General features: G+C 49.3%; 1 protein-coding gene across 1 annotated transcript; it reads right to left on the bottom strand.

The window, feature by feature from the left end:
• Positions 1-3,534: 3,534 nt before the first annotated feature.
• TFRC (transferrin receptor) lies at positions 3,535-14,772 on the bottom strand. Its single transcript, XM_009587046.1, has 18 exons — positions 14,740-14,772; positions 13,330-13,543; positions 12,495-12,717; positions 12,147-12,290; positions 11,322-11,418; positions 10,802-10,924; positions 9,464-9,559; positions 9,151-9,290; positions 8,599-8,768; positions 8,176-8,295; positions 7,477-7,562; positions 7,298-7,361; positions 6,876-6,943; positions 6,417-6,484; positions 5,920-6,001; positions 4,787-5,008; positions 4,165-4,305; positions 3,535-3,877 (listed from the first exon to the last, which is right to left on the bottom strand). Exons 1-18 carry the CDS (start codon positions 14,770-14,772, stop codon positions 3,635-3,637), a joined length of 2,334 nt encoding a protein of 777 aa, XP_009585341.1. The 3' UTR covers positions 3,535-3,634.
• Between the last annotated feature and the right edge of the window lie 1,258 nt (positions 14,773-16,030).

The raw sequence follows: 16,030 nt of genomic DNA on the forward strand, positions 1-16,030 counted from the left end.
CCGGCCCTGCCTCCCGGGGTGCTTTGCACAGCCACCGCAGGGAGAGGAGCCCTGCCAGGTTTGGGCAGGGAGGAGCGGGAAACAACGTGTTTCCAACAAGTAAATCACCCCTGTTGGAAGAGGAGGGACCAGGGCTATGCCGGGACAGCCCATCAGGAGCCAGCAGGGCTCCTGGAGAAGCTGCTTCCCACCCCAAGCGGTGCATCTTCACGGGATACAGCATCGGTAAAGCAGGAGGCGAGATGGCACCTGGGATGGGGGAAGACAGCGGAGAAAAGCTGAGCCTGTGTAAAATGCAAAGCCCCAAACCGGTGCAGTCTCACCCGAGAAGGCCCCTGGGGCTGGGGATGCAGCTCCCGCTCTGCCAGAGCTCTCTCAGTAACCGAATACCCATCTGCACCTCAACCCCAGGGAGCTCCATGGTGGTAGTAAGGGGCAAGGACAAGGCACGGGACAGCTCCGGCTTCATGGGACACAGACACGGCCACCCACAGCCCTGCCCAGACCCCTTCTCACCAGCAGAGACCTGCAAAGCCACAGCCAGTGGGAAGTCTGACATTTCACCCTCCTCCCGACATCCACCCCAGCACCACAGGCTCTTTAGGGTCAACGTGGTAACTAAGGGGCAGCATGCAGGACACGGCCATGAAAAGCAAAGGGGGTCCGGGGGGCTTGCATATGTTGCTCCTCCATGTCATTGCTAGAGTTCTCAGCCCAGTGAGGCAGGCCTCTGAGCCGAGCAGCACGGTGAAGTTTGGACTTGCTACTGCACATCAACAAGATGGTGCCGGGGCTGCCAGTTACCAGCCCTGAGGGGGCAGGAGAGCAGCCTCCCTCCAGCTGCCTGAGCTCACCCGTGGCCACAACAGCATGGTGGCTTTGCAAGAACCCATGAGAGGAATTGAGTGTTCAAGCTTTAAAACTTTATTTAAGCAGACAGCAGGTAACCCAGAAACAGAGCTTAGCACTCCACACCAGTCAGATGCCAGCACTGAGCAAGGCATCCCGACATCCCAGTAGTCACGGTTGTGCTGCCTAGCCAGGAGACAGGCTTTGTCTTTGCTGGCTATAAAGCGCATGATTAAGTCTGACATCAAGATGCATGCGAACACTACAGTGGGGACTCCCAGACAGCACCTCTTAAATGCCATCCAGAGAAGTGTCACTAGGAAACAGTAACACCGACAGGGCTGTACACATGCCTGGGAGACAGCAGGGTAGTTAAGGAAGAACAGAGTTGCACAAGCCTGGGCATCAGGCTTCTAGAGATGGATGAAAGTCCAGCCCTCCAAGTTGGCAAACATTGAGCTCAATAACTAGGCTGGGGGCTTGTCCTCACCCATTCCTTGTGGAGGCCCAGGTCTCTGCTCCAGCTGAACAATGTTCTTTCTCTCAAGGACTATACTGCTGGGGCTCAGGTTTAAATGCCAGATCAAACTATTTGCAGAGCACAGGGCTGGCGACAGCCAGCTAGCTGCTTTTTGGGAACAGGCAGCACAGTTTAGCAGGTGTCACACAGCAGCAGTGTTCAGCTCCAGGTCAGGGAGCAGAAGGGCACCATGAGAAAGGTGCCACAGATTTCCCCCCCCTCCACACAACACTCAGGAGGCAAGACTGGAGTTGCCAGTGAGACCTGGGGAGCAAGCAGCTTCCCATGCAGGCGCACCAGCATCATCCCAGTGCCAAAGCAGGCCAGCCTCTTAACTGTACACACGCCCATCTAGAGCGGTGACCAGAGCCCTCCAGCCAGCAGTCAGCCCCAAGCCCTACATTCACCTTTAATTCCCCAAGTCTTTGTAACTGATTTGAAGGAAGTTTACTAAATCACAGAGCACACAGTCTAAATAGCCTAGTTTCCGCTAAACATTCAAGCACCAGTCCCATGACTGGAGGCAGGAAGCCACTTCAAGACAGCACAGCTATTCGAAACAGTTTAGCCTACAGAGAAGGTAGAGCCTAGGGAAGTACATAACAGACTGAAGTTTGTATCTGCATCACCACAGGAGAGTGAAAAAATAGGACTGCAGGAAATTGATCCACGTTAGATACTAACCATCAAGCTTCACAGATGACATTGCATGATAAGTATAGAACAATTATGGGAAACACTGTCCCCGATAATTACGTACACCCATAGTGCAACATATGGAGGTCACTGCCTCCGATATAACACCGTGGTAGGCAAAAACTACCTTGTTCTTTACACATTATGGAAGACACTGCCCCCGATAATGTCAGTTAGATTTCATGATACATAAGGTACTGGAAGTTTGCAGGAAGCTGCCATTTAAAAATTGGGCCAATGCCTGATCTGACGTACAAGAAGTTTGTGTCACCATGGGTGGAGTTAGGGCTACGTAGCGACCGCGACCCCTCCACCGGGGCCAGGAAGGAAGCTGTGCTCCCCATGTGAGCACACAGCATCCAAAAAGCGGGGCAAAGAGGGAGTCCAAAGCCCGCAGAGGGGCATGGACACCACAGGGAAGCCAAATTTCTAGTATTTGAGTTTCCACCTGGGTTTTCAGCATTTCAAGGATCATTTTGGAGCACAATCCAGAGACTTGCTACCAGGTTTACACCTTCAAGTTTCTTCCAGAGGGGTGTTTTTGCCACAGAAAGCTTAATTGCTAGTTTTCAAAAACTTTTTTCGGAGGGGCCTGTTTAGATTATTTTAAATGCAAAGTTCCAGTATCATGTTTGATTGTAATAGCAGATGCTGCTTTATTCAAAAACGACAGTATAACTGTCATAATTATGGAAGGCACTGCTTCCGATAATTATCTTCTATAAAAAAACACACCATTTATAGTGAACACTGTCACTGATAAATAAATAAACAAATAAATATCTCAGTGCCAAACAAGAGTCATCCTGCAAAATGGCATCAGTCAAACAGGGTTTGGCCAGCAAGAGACTCGATTTCACAAAAGGCCCCAGAGCAGCAAGGTCTGAAGTGCCAGTCTAGAGCCGTTTCTCAATGCTGCAGGACTCACTGAGGTGCCAGCTAAGGATATAAAGGGGACATTAGATAATCTTTGGGTCATTTTCCCTGGGTATTGAGACCTGTCTTGGCAGAAGCAAGCCTCCAAGACATCATTGGGACCCTGCGGTTAGTAAGGCAGGCTGGGCACTTCAGAGCTTGCTGATAATCCAGCACTTGCGGGCTATTACTATGTTGTTTTATTTTTGAACTACAGGTTGGACTCTGCAGCTCCCTGCCAGAGAGGGGATCCTCATTACAAGCATTAAGAGGAATCCATTCCCTATTTTGTCACTAGGTTTAGGGGGCCAACAATTAAAACCCTAAATAGATGAGGTACCTCCCCACTCAAGGTACCAGTTCAGGAGTCACCTGAGCTGTTAGTTCTCAAGTACACTGGAGAGCAAGCCCCACAAGCAGCTGTAGGTGACCGGTTTAGACTGTGGTCAGATGGGAGCCTGGTCAGAGGAGATTTCATGGTAATCTTAGTACCTGCTTTAAAACTGCCTCCTGTGAATTTGTCAAGGTGAGATTTAAATTTTATGCTCAACTTCGGTCAAAAAAGATTTGTTGCCAGAAAATCTACAGAAAAATAATGCCATGTTAGGGAGTGGGTTTCCCTAACCCTGTACCTTAACCAAGTGTTTGCCATGTCTAGAATTCGTTGTCTGTATCCCAGATATCACCCACTAAGGCATTGGCAGCCCCTTTAATGGTCCAGGTCACCAGGGCCAGCTGCTCTTTCAGCACGTTCACATCCACGCTGTCCCTGCTGGTCCTCAGCAGCTGCAGGTTGTCCAGCAGACTCTGCAGGGTGTGGGAACCTTTGCCAAAGAAGATGTGGCGAAAGGGAGCATCTTTTGGCGAGAGGTATGGGGAGAGGAAGTCATACTCCACCTGGAGTAGAGGTGCAAATTTAGGGTTATAGCCTCCCCTCCCAAGTTCTTCCTTTTTGGTCCATTGCAAGCTCCCAACCTCTGATCCCCACCCAGCTCCTTCCCGCAGCAGCTCTACAAGGGCCAGACCCTCTCCTGATAGCAAGCGCAGGAAGTCAGTCACGTTGACACTAAGCAAGCAGAAGAGACACCAGTCTGCACAGTGCCCATGGCTGCTAAGGAAGAGGCCCATCCCAGCCAGCACTCTCTTCCTTCATGAAGAAAGGAAAACCAGTTGCAGATACCCACCTTCATGATCCTGTCATTCAGGGCTCTGCGGACAATCCTGTTTTCCCTGTCACTGCTTGCAATGTCTCTTCTCAGTGCATCTGTAGCTCGCTGGAAGTCACCACGGGCAAAAAACAGCCAGTTCAAGGTCAGCCCCAGCGCCTGTAAGGGAGGAGCTGTTAGCAAACCTGATTTTCTTCTTTTGCTGCTCTCTTACCAAGAGAAAGTGTTGGGTTTTTTTTTTTGCCAGTTTAACCAAGTAGCAGAGCAAGTTCCTGGCAGGCTCTTCTGAGGTCACTGAGCTCAGTGACGTCTCTACCCACCCACAGTTTCTTGTAGGCTTTCAGCAGAGGTGCAAATGAGATGCAAAGCTGCACTGTGCTGTAAATGATAACCAGATGAGACACCATCCACATCCACTTCCTCAAGAGCTCACCACAGCCAAATTAGCTAAATCTGTCTGGCACAGCTACTCCGCCTGCACTGCTCTGTAAGGAACATCAATTCAGGTCATATCTTGCTACGCTCTCATGCCCAAAGGAGGAAGATGTCCACCCTGTTGTATCCAACAGCAACAGAGCCTTATTAGCACATGGCCCCATAACAGTCTACAGGGATTCAGTGCACTCTGAGCCTTTCTTACCTTCACATCCCGATCGTAGCGCAAAAACTTCTCCTGGAACGCTAGCAATTCTTCACCATATCTCTCAAAGTCCAGAAACAGCTCATGATCATGGGTCAGCCTGAGAGCTATTTGTCCAGCAACTTCTGTAGCAGCACGCATAAGAGCATATAATTTGTCAGTCATCTTCAGGTTCTCCACAGTGTCCTGAGTAGTGCCCAAGAAGGGATATTCCTCATCTTTCTGCAAGAAAGAAGGCACTGAAGTTAGGCAAGAGTGCTTCTCCAGCTAGGATTTTTCACCTCCCACTACAGTTTGCTTGCTACTTCCACCACCTCCCATCTCCTTGCACTGTTAAGTAGTGAGACTTGAGTGGCAAAACTTCAAAGCACAGGGGAAGGGAACAGAGCTCCTGTATCTTGTCCCTCAGAGTTTCCAGCAATCAGCAGGACACTGCTAATTTGTTCGACCCAAAACCATATAGACCTCTTCCCCCCTCAGAGTTAACTGCAGAAGCACAGGCGGGCAAACCCCAGCACCCAGTTTGGTATGTGCTGCCAGCACCCTCCAACCCTTCTTGGCAAGATAACTCAAGTTTTTTTGTGGAACAAGTCTGACACTAACAAGATCCAAGCATTCATAAGCAGAGGAAGCTGTTATCAGAAAGGCTCCCAGCTGCACGCCCGCAGTAACAGGGTAGGCTGCTTGGCTGATGCAATTTTTGCCAGCCCCAAGCTGCAGCAGCAGACCTGAACTATTCAAGTTAGTACTTCCTCCTTCCCCAATGCGCTTTGCTTGCTGACCAGCAGGCTATACTACAGTCTTTCACTGAAGCAACAACAGCTTGACATCTTTTCAGTGCTTTTAGCTTCTGAATCATTGGCATTTGAGCCTCCAGAAGAGCGAGTGCCCCCTCTCCCAACAAAAAACGAATGTTCAGGACTCTGGAACAGATATCATAGGCCAACCATGCCCCAGGAGCAGCAAGTACTGCCACAGCCACCAGATCCAGAAGCTGCATCTCCTTCCCCAGAGAGGCTCCTGCATGGACAATGAGCTTGGGACAGCACCTTGTGCTTTGCCATCCTCAAGAGCAGATATCTTTACAGGACTTTCCATGGAATGACTACATCAGGCAGACAGACAATACTTACATTGCAGAAACCAAAGGAAACCACTGGGATTCCTGAGTAGGCCAGGAAAGGGAACGCTGCATTATCCAGACCAAGGGGAACACTGCAAAAGAGAAGTATTGAGTAGTTACCAACTGGCTTGGACATCCCAGGAGAAAAGCCCTACTCAAAAGCCCTAGAGTTCGAGCTCTGAGCCAACTGGATTACCCTGTCTAGACAAGACTGGTTTTGGCAAGGATTTCCAGCCAAGTGCCAAGGGCTGCTCGTCCATTTCTGACCACCAGTCTTTGTACAAGGCTGTTCTTGCCCTACAAAAAGGTGTCTAGGCTGCCTACAGGCAGCTTGGGGCAGCACTAAGTACTGGTAGTGTTGTACTGTTCACACTTGCTTGATCCCATTGCAGCAGGTACAGCCCACCCCAGACAGCAGTATGACACTCCAGCACAAAGAGCAGAAGCCATTTAGTTTGTTCCTTTATGGATATTTGCTTTTCTAAATAGCAGGATTTCAATACTTACACTGTTTTTACCCAGTCAGAGCCAACTCTGTCATACAGGGTTCCTGAATCCTTTGTTGGGTCCTTCACCTGCACGGAGATGACAGTCAGCGCACTTGTTCTGACCTCTGCTTGGGCTTCCAGGTCCGTCCTGGAGCTTGCATTGCTGTGCAGATGCCAGAGTCAGGTGCGCTCCCCTGACCTTTCTCCACACAGGCACAGTTCATGCACGACAGGCATTCACCTCCCACTGAACTGTGGCATTTGCTGATTTTAAATTCTGCATGTGTGAACTGCAACTCCCAGAGCCCAGCTGACTTCAGACAGGGCCCTCCAGAGTATCTCAGCCCTGTCTCCTAAATGGGGCGTTCTCCTCAGAAGGTGCCAGCTGGGGAAAGTGACCCAGCATAGCTCTGGCTGCTTTCAGTTCCTCCTTAAAACCAGACAGTCATCTTGATTAGCTCAAGACCCCTCAACTCACCCCCTTCATAGTTCTCTCCAGCAACGTGTACAGCAACGGGCTAGCAGAAATCTTCATGTTGTTGAAACCTGCAAAAAAGAAAGGGTGTTTGACATGCTGGCACGATTAACCACATTAACCACTACTGCTACAGCTGCTCAACCCTCTGACTGAGCAACAACTGATCTACAGCTTGTTGCCCAAGGATCTTCAACAGACACAGGACAGTCTACTGGGACCTAGCAGAGCTCCCTCCTTCTGGCTTAGGCTGCAGCAACCTCCCAGCTTCAATGACAACAGGAGAACACATGGAGTCATGCCAGTCTTCAGCCAAACACCCAGCATCAACCTGTGGCACATCCCCCATTGCTGGAGGTTAAGGGATATCTGTCAAGCTATTCTGGTCCCACTCAGTTTCAAGAAACTTAAGAATAGCAGGTTACCTAGGACTGCAGCATCCAAGTTAATGTAAGTGAAGGCTTTGGCATGCAGTGTGGCAGAGTACCCCTAGAACAAAACAAGTATTTTAAGATGAGCAGTACAACACCAGATGTTTAATCCACAGGAACAGGAAATCACAACTGCGCAGTCATCACGCAGAAGTCTGTCAAAGAAACAGTACCTCCAGCCATTCAGTAGCACCCACAGCTCCGTACTCTCCTGCACTCCAGCTAGCAAAGATGATGCTGCGCCTTGGTTTGTAGCCCTCTGCAAAAAGAGAGACACTGAGATGTCTGCCCTTCCCCCATGAAGATGTAGATTAACACTGAGGGCCTGGGTTGATGAGTCGCCTGCTCCTCAGAGCTGAAGCATTCTGGCTGCTGCAGACAAACGTGCACACTAGTGGCTGCATGGACACTGTACCCTGCCCCCCCCATGCTGCAGAGCTGTGTAGGAAAACCATGTTGTCTGCATTTCCCCCCTTTTTTGTTTAGCTGCCTGAGCCCAAAATTAACCCTGGAGACAAGAGCACCCACACTAAGTGCCACCATGCAGCCCCCACTGCTCCAGCTGGTCAGCCACTTCAGTGTTTTCCCACCTTCAGGCCTGGCTGTCCAATAGACAGCTCAAGTTTTGAGGTTTGCATTGTGTGTTATCCAAGGACATTCTTGCATTCAAGTCATACCTGATACAAGGTATGTGAATGCTCACTGCAGACAGGTTGTTTATGTTGAACAAGTAATAGCTTCTCAGGAAGCTTTGTCAGACTCCCTATGCCTTCCCAAAGGATTATTCTGCAACTGGGCTCTCCAATGTTAACACATGCAGAGCTAACCTTGCATCACCTCTCAGCCCCATGCTTTTTTACACAAATATTTACCGTTTTTCACTATGTCTGAGATCACACGGGCAAGTTCCAACAACATGGCAGTTCCAACGCCAGCCTTGGCTGCTCCTGGGCCCCAGGAGTCTCTCTGGGCTCCAATCACAACATACCGATCTATAAAGAGGACATCAAGATCTGAGCTGCAAGCTTCAGATTGCAAACACCATTTATCAGAAAAGCACCTTTGAGCTTCTGTACTAGGAACAGAGTATGGAGTCTGACCCCTGAATCTGGCACACCGCTTGCTTTCATTTAGCCTTTCCCTGGCAGCACGGTTCAGCTTTTTCCTTGACCCTTAGGGAAAGGTCTTGGTTCCCCTGAGGAAGTGGCTGTCTCTGGGAGCAGCTGTCATGTTCTGATGATCATAAAAGAGGAAGGGTTCCCCTCAAGACTGAGCCACAAGGCAGTTGCTGTTACCTGGTTCTTCAAACCCCTTGATAGCACCAAAGATGTTCAGAATCTTCCTGTCCACCATAACGTTGTTCACGCTCAGTTTCACTGTCATGTTGCTCGTGCTGCTCAGCTTCACCTTACATCCCATGACCCCACCTTTCCAATCCTGAAAGCATTCCTCTCCATCCATTTTGCTGAGGGAAAAAGAGAGATCCTTTGAACTCATTTATCCAGCTCTGACCTCATTTAGCTATCCTGTGAAAAAAGCAAGCCTGCAACTGCAGGTGCAGCCTTGTTCAGGGCCTGCTCAGGAAACAGCTTGCAGTCCTGTACCACTAATTATGCAGGGAAAGGTAGGATGCAGAGGCCAAGAGAAATCCAACACTAGATTAAGTTCAGTCTTTAAGACATGAGACATAGACACAAGTGACATTTCTCCAGTTCCAGTTAAGTGCTCCCTGCGATACACAGCAGAGACCAGCAGAGAGCTCCCTGGGCTCACAGCACCTCAACACCATCCTCACCCCTGCAAGAGGGCCACAGCAGCTTAGCCTGCAAGCCAGGAGAAACAGTTACCTGAACAGCTTGCCTACTGCTTGGCTAGAGATAGTCTGAACAGCAATGCGAGGTAGTCCAGAAGATTCCACTGGTGGGAACTGGGTGTGGTTGAAAGAAGGGAAGCCTGGGGTGAAAGGGTCTCCAGTTCCAAGGTGGGCCTGTGAAAAGCAAGAGGAGTCCTCAAGTGTCAGAGGAGCCCAACAATTTTCATCTACACAAGGGCATGAAGCACTGCTGAGCCAGAGGCCTGCAGAAGGACTGCTGTAGTCTGCAGTCCACAGTGAGAAAGGTTCATGAGAACAACAAACAGGGGAGCCGGCTGCATACTCACATGTCCAAAGGGGACAAGCGCATCGGTGTTCTTATAATTGTCAGGGTCCAGGTACATCAGGGCACCAACGGCTCCTGCCTCTTTGGCATTTGCAACCTGAAGCAAAGAACATCATTAACTGCACATTTGCACTGCAAGCAAGGGGAGTTAAGGCAAGTACATGGAGTAATGGTGTGAAGGTTGTGCTCCTCAATGCCCAACTCCACAACAGATTTTAACAGCTACCTGATAGTGATAGATATACAAGGAAGCTGAATACTAGCAGCTCAGTCCTACTCCAGGCAGAGTGTGTTTAACACCCTTTTGAACAGCTAGGACACTCCACAGTTAGTGTCTCACCCTATGATTCCTTCAGCTCATACTTGCTCCTCAGAGCAGCTTAGAAAAAAGATGTTAAATTATGCTCCATCTGTTTTCCCAAGATTAGGTTAGTCTCAAGACAAGATAAGCAGCCACTGGACACTCATCTTTACATGGAAAATAGAGGCAGAGTGACCTAGTCAGGTCCCTGTTTAAAGCACCTACAACCCAGCTGCCTTCGATATACCACCAGTACAAGCACTCTTGCAGACACCAGTTTGAAAAGTGGGAAGGGGATTGGAGAATCAGTGAGCACCCCTTGCAGAAGCACTTTTCAGCTCTGCCTACGTCTGATGCATGCAGACAGGCAGAATCTGAATGGAAAGAGTCTTATGCCCCAGCCTCCCCAGGAGCACTCATCTGAGGGGCAACTCTGGGTCAGACCTAGAACAGACCTGCATACAGAAGGACTTGGATCCTCTAGGCTGCTTGGCTGTTCGGTTCTACTCACTACAGAGAGAACATTATAGCAACATGCAAGGCAGCTGACTGGGCATGCAGTGCCAGCACCTTCACTTGGTCCAAGTGAACAGTCAGCAAGGGCCCAAGTGAGACACTGCAGCCAAGCTTTGAAAGTATCTGGTTGCAGCAGCAAGAGGTGCTCTGGAGGCAAGGCTGTTCTACTTCTAGCAGCCCTGCTGCTGCATCTAGCAATACCAGCCAGCTCTGCACCCTGTAGCCCCCTCAGGCTGCCTCCTTCTGCCTGCCAGCTCCATCACTCCAGATGCTTGGCTGTCCCAACAAGACTGCCAGAGGTCAGGAAGAATGCCACCATGAACGGTAACCAGCTCTGTTCAGTCTTGGTGTCCAGACTTGCACGTGGAGGCTTAGTGCAAACAAGCAAGACCAGACCTGCAGGCACAAGCCTACATACATGAGTTCTAGAGACCTGAACTGAGGCACAGAGGTGTGTCTTCAAGAGGAGGCAGCGTAGCTTCCTGCCAAGTTTGGCCAGGCTTTGGGGCACAGACAGCTTACCTTCTCAGCAAGGGTTATTTTTCCAGCTCTGAAGATGATTATCGTTTCATTCAGTGAAACACCCGCATTCTGTATCTTCCGAAAATCAGCTTTCAGTCCATAGTTCACATAGACTGGTTTGCCCTGGAACAGAAACACTGGTTATAAATGCAGTAGTCCTATGCCGGTAAGATACTTGAAGCAGCCTACAGAGTCACAGCAACAGTGACTCCTGTTAACAGTAGGGAGTTCAAGCTCAGCAATGTAAACTCTGATCACATGCAACATGCCTGTTGGAGCAGCTCTTCTGTCAAGGTTCCTGTCTGGATCCCAGCAGAGAAGTTTAAACAGTTACTTCTGCATCTTGCTGAAGTAATAAAACTATGTGGGCACACTCCTCACCCCACTCTATCCACCACCATTCCCCAGCTCTCTAACTGGGGAGGGCTTTATACACTCCACATCCTGAAGGGACATATTTTGAACATTGCCACCTGATAAGTGTGCAAGCACATTTCCAGGATCTTCTGGAGTCACTTACAACAACTGAGCCACTCCTGCTGTATGCCACATATGCATCGGGACTCTCCAGTTCCTCTTCTTTACCATCTTGCAGAATAGACACTTTGTTGTTGCTACTGTTAAATGTAAAGAGACAGCGTTATGTTCTTTCATACATAAACTTCATATTTAACTAGCTCTCATATTTCAGTCTGTGTCCAAGCAATTCTGATCAAGTCAATGCAGCACCTGAAACAGGCAGACTCATCCCAGTACTTCCATGCAAGAATCTCTGGGGTTGTTCAGAGACATTAACGAAGGCTAATTTCTAAGACAAGTAGCAGAAAGAATCTGTGCTTCCAAGTCCCTTAGTCCCCTCCTAAGAGGGGCTACGCAAATTCATTTCCCCCCCGACATGAAGGGACAAGTAAGACATGAGGGTATGAGCTGTCAGCCAACACAATGGCTGTTGATACCCTCCTGAGCTACTATAGGAGCCACTGCCAGGTCTGTAACACCTGTCTTGGTGACAAGACAGAGTTGCCCATGCTAACGGTTTTACACACAGGGCATCTGCCCTTCAGCTGAGTTTTTACTCAAGTTTGTTTTCTCTCTACTTCCTAAGCATGTTTTGAGAAAACAGCTGTCCCAGGAAAAAATCCAGAGGGCTGCTACCAAACCCTCTGGATTTAGAAAGCCTGAGAAGAGACAGGAACAGCTATTTCTTGGCTAGATTGAGGCCTTCTTTGGAGAGGGGTAACTGGCTCACAATTTCAGCACTGCTTTCAGCAGAAATCATGTGTTTGCTCAAGACTACAGATATCCATGCTGTAAGGAAGATATCTGCATCTCTTCATTAACGTACCTGCCTTTGACCTGCAGCTTAATGTAGTGCTCATCGTTCCACACTTCATCCAAGAGGAAGCTGGTGAACTGGTCATGAAGGTAGATAGCAATGCTCTCATCTTCACTCTGGCCAGCTTCAAAAGAGTACTTATTTGCTCTGTGCCTGTAGGTAACAGATGCATGGCTTAGGCACTGCAGTGCTCCAGTCTGCAAACCCAAGCTGAAGCTGGATGGGCCATTTAAGCCCACGTTTAACCACATGCCACCCCACAACATCTTTAAGGCCCTTGTTCTCCAAAGGAGCTCAACTTCTGCTCACAGGCTGTGCCTCTCTCATAACTGTAGCTAACCTTTCTGGAACTGTTACCTCAAGCTGTCCTCAAGATGTCTGGCTGACAGCTTATCTGACAACAGGGCTCGTAGCTCAGGCCAGTAGAAGACAGGTGGGCCAGGAACCTCTTCTTCCTCAGTTTCATCATCATCCGCTAAGTAAGATGTGGTAGGACTCATCTCACACTTGCCACTTCCATCCAGACACCTGCTAGCCTTCTGCATTCGTCCACGGTAACTCAAGTAGCCGATCAGAAACCCTGCAGACAGAACAGGTATTTCTTTGCGCTGCAGAAAGACGACTAAACCAGCCCCACACCATACAAGTGCATGCAAAGCAGCTTCAGGGTTAAGATGCAACTCTGCTCTCTCACCATTTTTGACAAGCTAAGGACAGACAGGAATATGCAGCCCGACATTTTGCCTGAGCTGGCATGTTTTAAGGTACATTGTCAATCTGATCTTGTGCTTGGCAGAGTCCCTCCAGCACCACTTAGGAAGGAGAATGCTTACTTTAGGTCGGTGGCAGTGTTAGAACCCTTGAGAGAGGAGCACCAGAGGCTTTACCGATATGTTGACCTACATCTCCAGAGATTTGTTAAGAGTTAATCAAGGTAAAACCAGTACACTTGCCACACAGACCAGTTTGCCCTTTAGCTAAGTCACAGCTCCAATGTCAAACTTCACATGTCTTTGTGCCGATTCTGTACCTTAAGTCTGAGCTAGGCATATTTAGTTAGTGACAACAGGCTGCAGCCTGGATCCAGGCTCTTTAATTACCTCCTGAAACAATACAGATTCAAATGTTAACAGCCTCAGATATGCTCAATACCAGAATCCACTTCATGCAGTTGCCACCCACCCTTCCTTACCAATCAGAAGGAGGAGGACAGCTGCAATGACTAGGAAGCAGAGGTTCTTGCTACTCCTCCATGGAGGAGGCATGCTGGCGTGCAGGTGCTCTGGTCTCCCAATTTCCCCTCCTTCCTCATCATCAGCAGACAGCTTCATCTCCACATGGCTATTGTCTCCATCCGTTTGCCGGGCAATGCTGAAGCGTGTGTACAACATCGGCTCGCCACCAAACTGTGTTGAAAGACAGTCATGTGATGAAGAGTTTGCTATACCAGCCTACAGTCCTTGCAGCCAGCTGCACCTATGCTCCCAACCAAATACAGCTTGCTCATCTGAAACTGTTCCAGCACAGGCCAAGCATTTGGCTGTCAATAAGTCAGGCTGGCTGCTTTGAACAGACAGTTAAAAATTCCAGGTGTAGCCAGGCACTGAGCAGAACCACTCAGCTTCCATTAGAGCCGCTGAACTTGCCTGCAGCCACGGTTGTGCTGGGGACAGGCAGGAGACTGGCTAAAAGGCCAGAGGAATACTTTTGGGAGCAACAGTCCTGCAGCCCCCCTCCACCGTACTGGAGAAGCAGCTGGTAGCAAGCGCCCAAGTCCTGTTACAATCTCAGCAGCTCATCCACAGTTCTCGGCTCACTCTCAAACTTCACCTCCAGTGGCTGGAGGTGAAGAGACCAGACATCATCTTGGTTGGTCAAAACTAAACCAATGTCATTTCAGACCTGCAATTCCATTCTGGCCCACGTTACAGGCAACAAAGTGGCTGGCTGCTCACATTTCAGGAACGGCAACACCGCAGTCTATCCTAGCGGTCTACCTGCCCAGCTGCTTGATAGCTTGGCTTCCCTCACACTTTGCAGAGGACATGCCTCAACCCCACATATCCTCCATGCTTGTTCAGAGACCAAACCATCACATTTGCAGTCCTAGCCTAGGGTCATTTTACAGTCCAAGCTCTCTAGGACCGCTGGGCTTGGCTCTGAGCTACCTCCTCCTCCTGCACATTTGTTTCAAAGCACAGGTCACATTCAAAGGCTGGACTTGTGGTTGAATCCCCACCCCCAAAGTAACATAATAGAACACATGTTGATTGTCCTGATAGGCATTTAATCAGCTTCCTCAGCAGCACTTCCTCCTGGAACATTGTTCAAGGCTTGCCCCCCACCTCCTTATCAGCTTCCTGAGAGACCTGAGACATCGTAGCAGTTAACGATAACCCCACCGGCACCGAACCACTTACACCACTTCCTTATCATGGCCAGCTAGCTACAGTGACATTTGGCTCACAACCCACACAGTAGCACCTAACACTGCTTTGGATTCATCATCTTCTCTGATACTGACATGGATGTTGTTGAACCTTTCTTCTGCAGTATCATCAGCCCACCAAGAGACAAATGGAACAGGGGGACTGTGTCTTACCAAGTTAGAGATTGCTGCTCTGGCATGGTCCATTGCCTTCTGGAAGAGTGCCCACCGACTTGACCAAAGCCCTAGAAGTTCAGAACACAACAAGTCAAGTCAGGCTGTTCCCCTGCCACGACATAAGGCACCCAAGGTCAGTCACTGCCACTAGTGCAACGCTTGCCCATGGATTTTATGTGCATGCTTCTACGTAAGTCACAGTGTTGGTGAACCTACATCAACCCTGAATGCAACCTAGAAGTTCACATACTCCCACGGCACATATAAGTTCTGATGAACAAACCGACTCTTTCTATTGAGCTCTGGGGATGGGGCGGGGGTGTGTGTGTATAAATGACGAATACAGTCTCAAACGGCTAATTTCAGCCAAGGGTCTTATTAATGGTAGGGCCACCTCTATTCAGAGAGTGGTAGCAAGAGGCACTTGCTCAACTGTGACAAAGGACACCACATATCTAAGGTTCCTGGGGTCTGCCTCAATGACAGGATGGAGACAAGAGTCTGACTGGTAGCCAGAAGCAGCACAATGCTGTAAGGCAAAGCAGCACAAACTCCTACCCTGCCAAAACACTTCCAATTGCAAGGTCGCTTCTAGATGGCTATATTCTTTACCACTTTATGAAGGCAATTTCAGTTTTGAACAGTCTCCCAGAATAGCCAAGAGCAACTCTCCAGAAGCATTTCAGTAACTTCTATAGTTTGGATTTCTTTAGACAGCAAACTTATCTGAAAGGTAAACTGTAACTGATTTACTTCAGCATTTCTTCCTGAAAAGATGCTTGAAAAAGCTTTGTAATTTAGTGACTAGACAGCTTGAGGTGGGACAGGTGTTTAGGTTGGGAGCATGCAACTTGAGCATGCCCTCAAGCAGTGCTGCTAGGAAATGGCTTTGAACTGGTCTTCAGGTGCACGTGGATTAGCTTTATACCTGGGAGCTCTGCAATGTAAGCAGATTTTATTTGAAGATCAAAGGTTAATAGTGGCCATCCGCTCATTTCATCTTTTAAGGCAAGAGTACACGGAGATGAATCCCCAGCAGCTTTGAAAAGCCTTTTCCAAGTGACAATCTGAGGCCCAGGCTTCCGCCTGGCAGGCAGGGCGCAACTGGGTGTGCGTTGTGGAGGGTCTCCTAAAAGCCAGACCAGCTAACCCAGGGGATGAGTCAGGAAAGCGCAAAGGGCCTGCGGGCACTGCACCTGGCAGGGATGCTCCCCGGGATGCTCCCTGGCCGCCCGGGAGCGCAGGGCCCCCGAGCCCACCACCCCGAACCCCTCACGGCTCAACCACC

Source organism: Fulmarus glacialis, unplaced genomic scaffold (genome assembly GCF_000690835.1).
Source record: "Fulmarus glacialis isolate BGI_N327 unplaced genomic scaffold, ASM69083v1 scaffold20001, whole genome shotgun sequence".
Lineage (NCBI taxonomy): Eukaryota > Metazoa > Chordata > Aves > Procellariiformes > Procellariidae > Fulmarus > Fulmarus glacialis.

Excerpts from the sequence above, each read along its gene's own strand:
- TFRC (XM_009587046.1), bottom strand. The coding sequence starts at position 14,772 with ATGGACCATGCCAGAGCAGCAATCTCTAACTTG. Across the intron at positions 13,544-14,739 it reads GAGCAGCAATCTCTAACTTG|TTTGGTGGCGAGCCGATGTT; the intron begins GTAAGACACAGT and ends CTTTCAACACAG. Across the intron at positions 7,563-8,175 it reads CTCAGACATAGTGAAAAACG|AGGGCTACAAACCAAGGCGC; the intron begins GTAAATATTTGT and ends CTCTTTTTGCAG.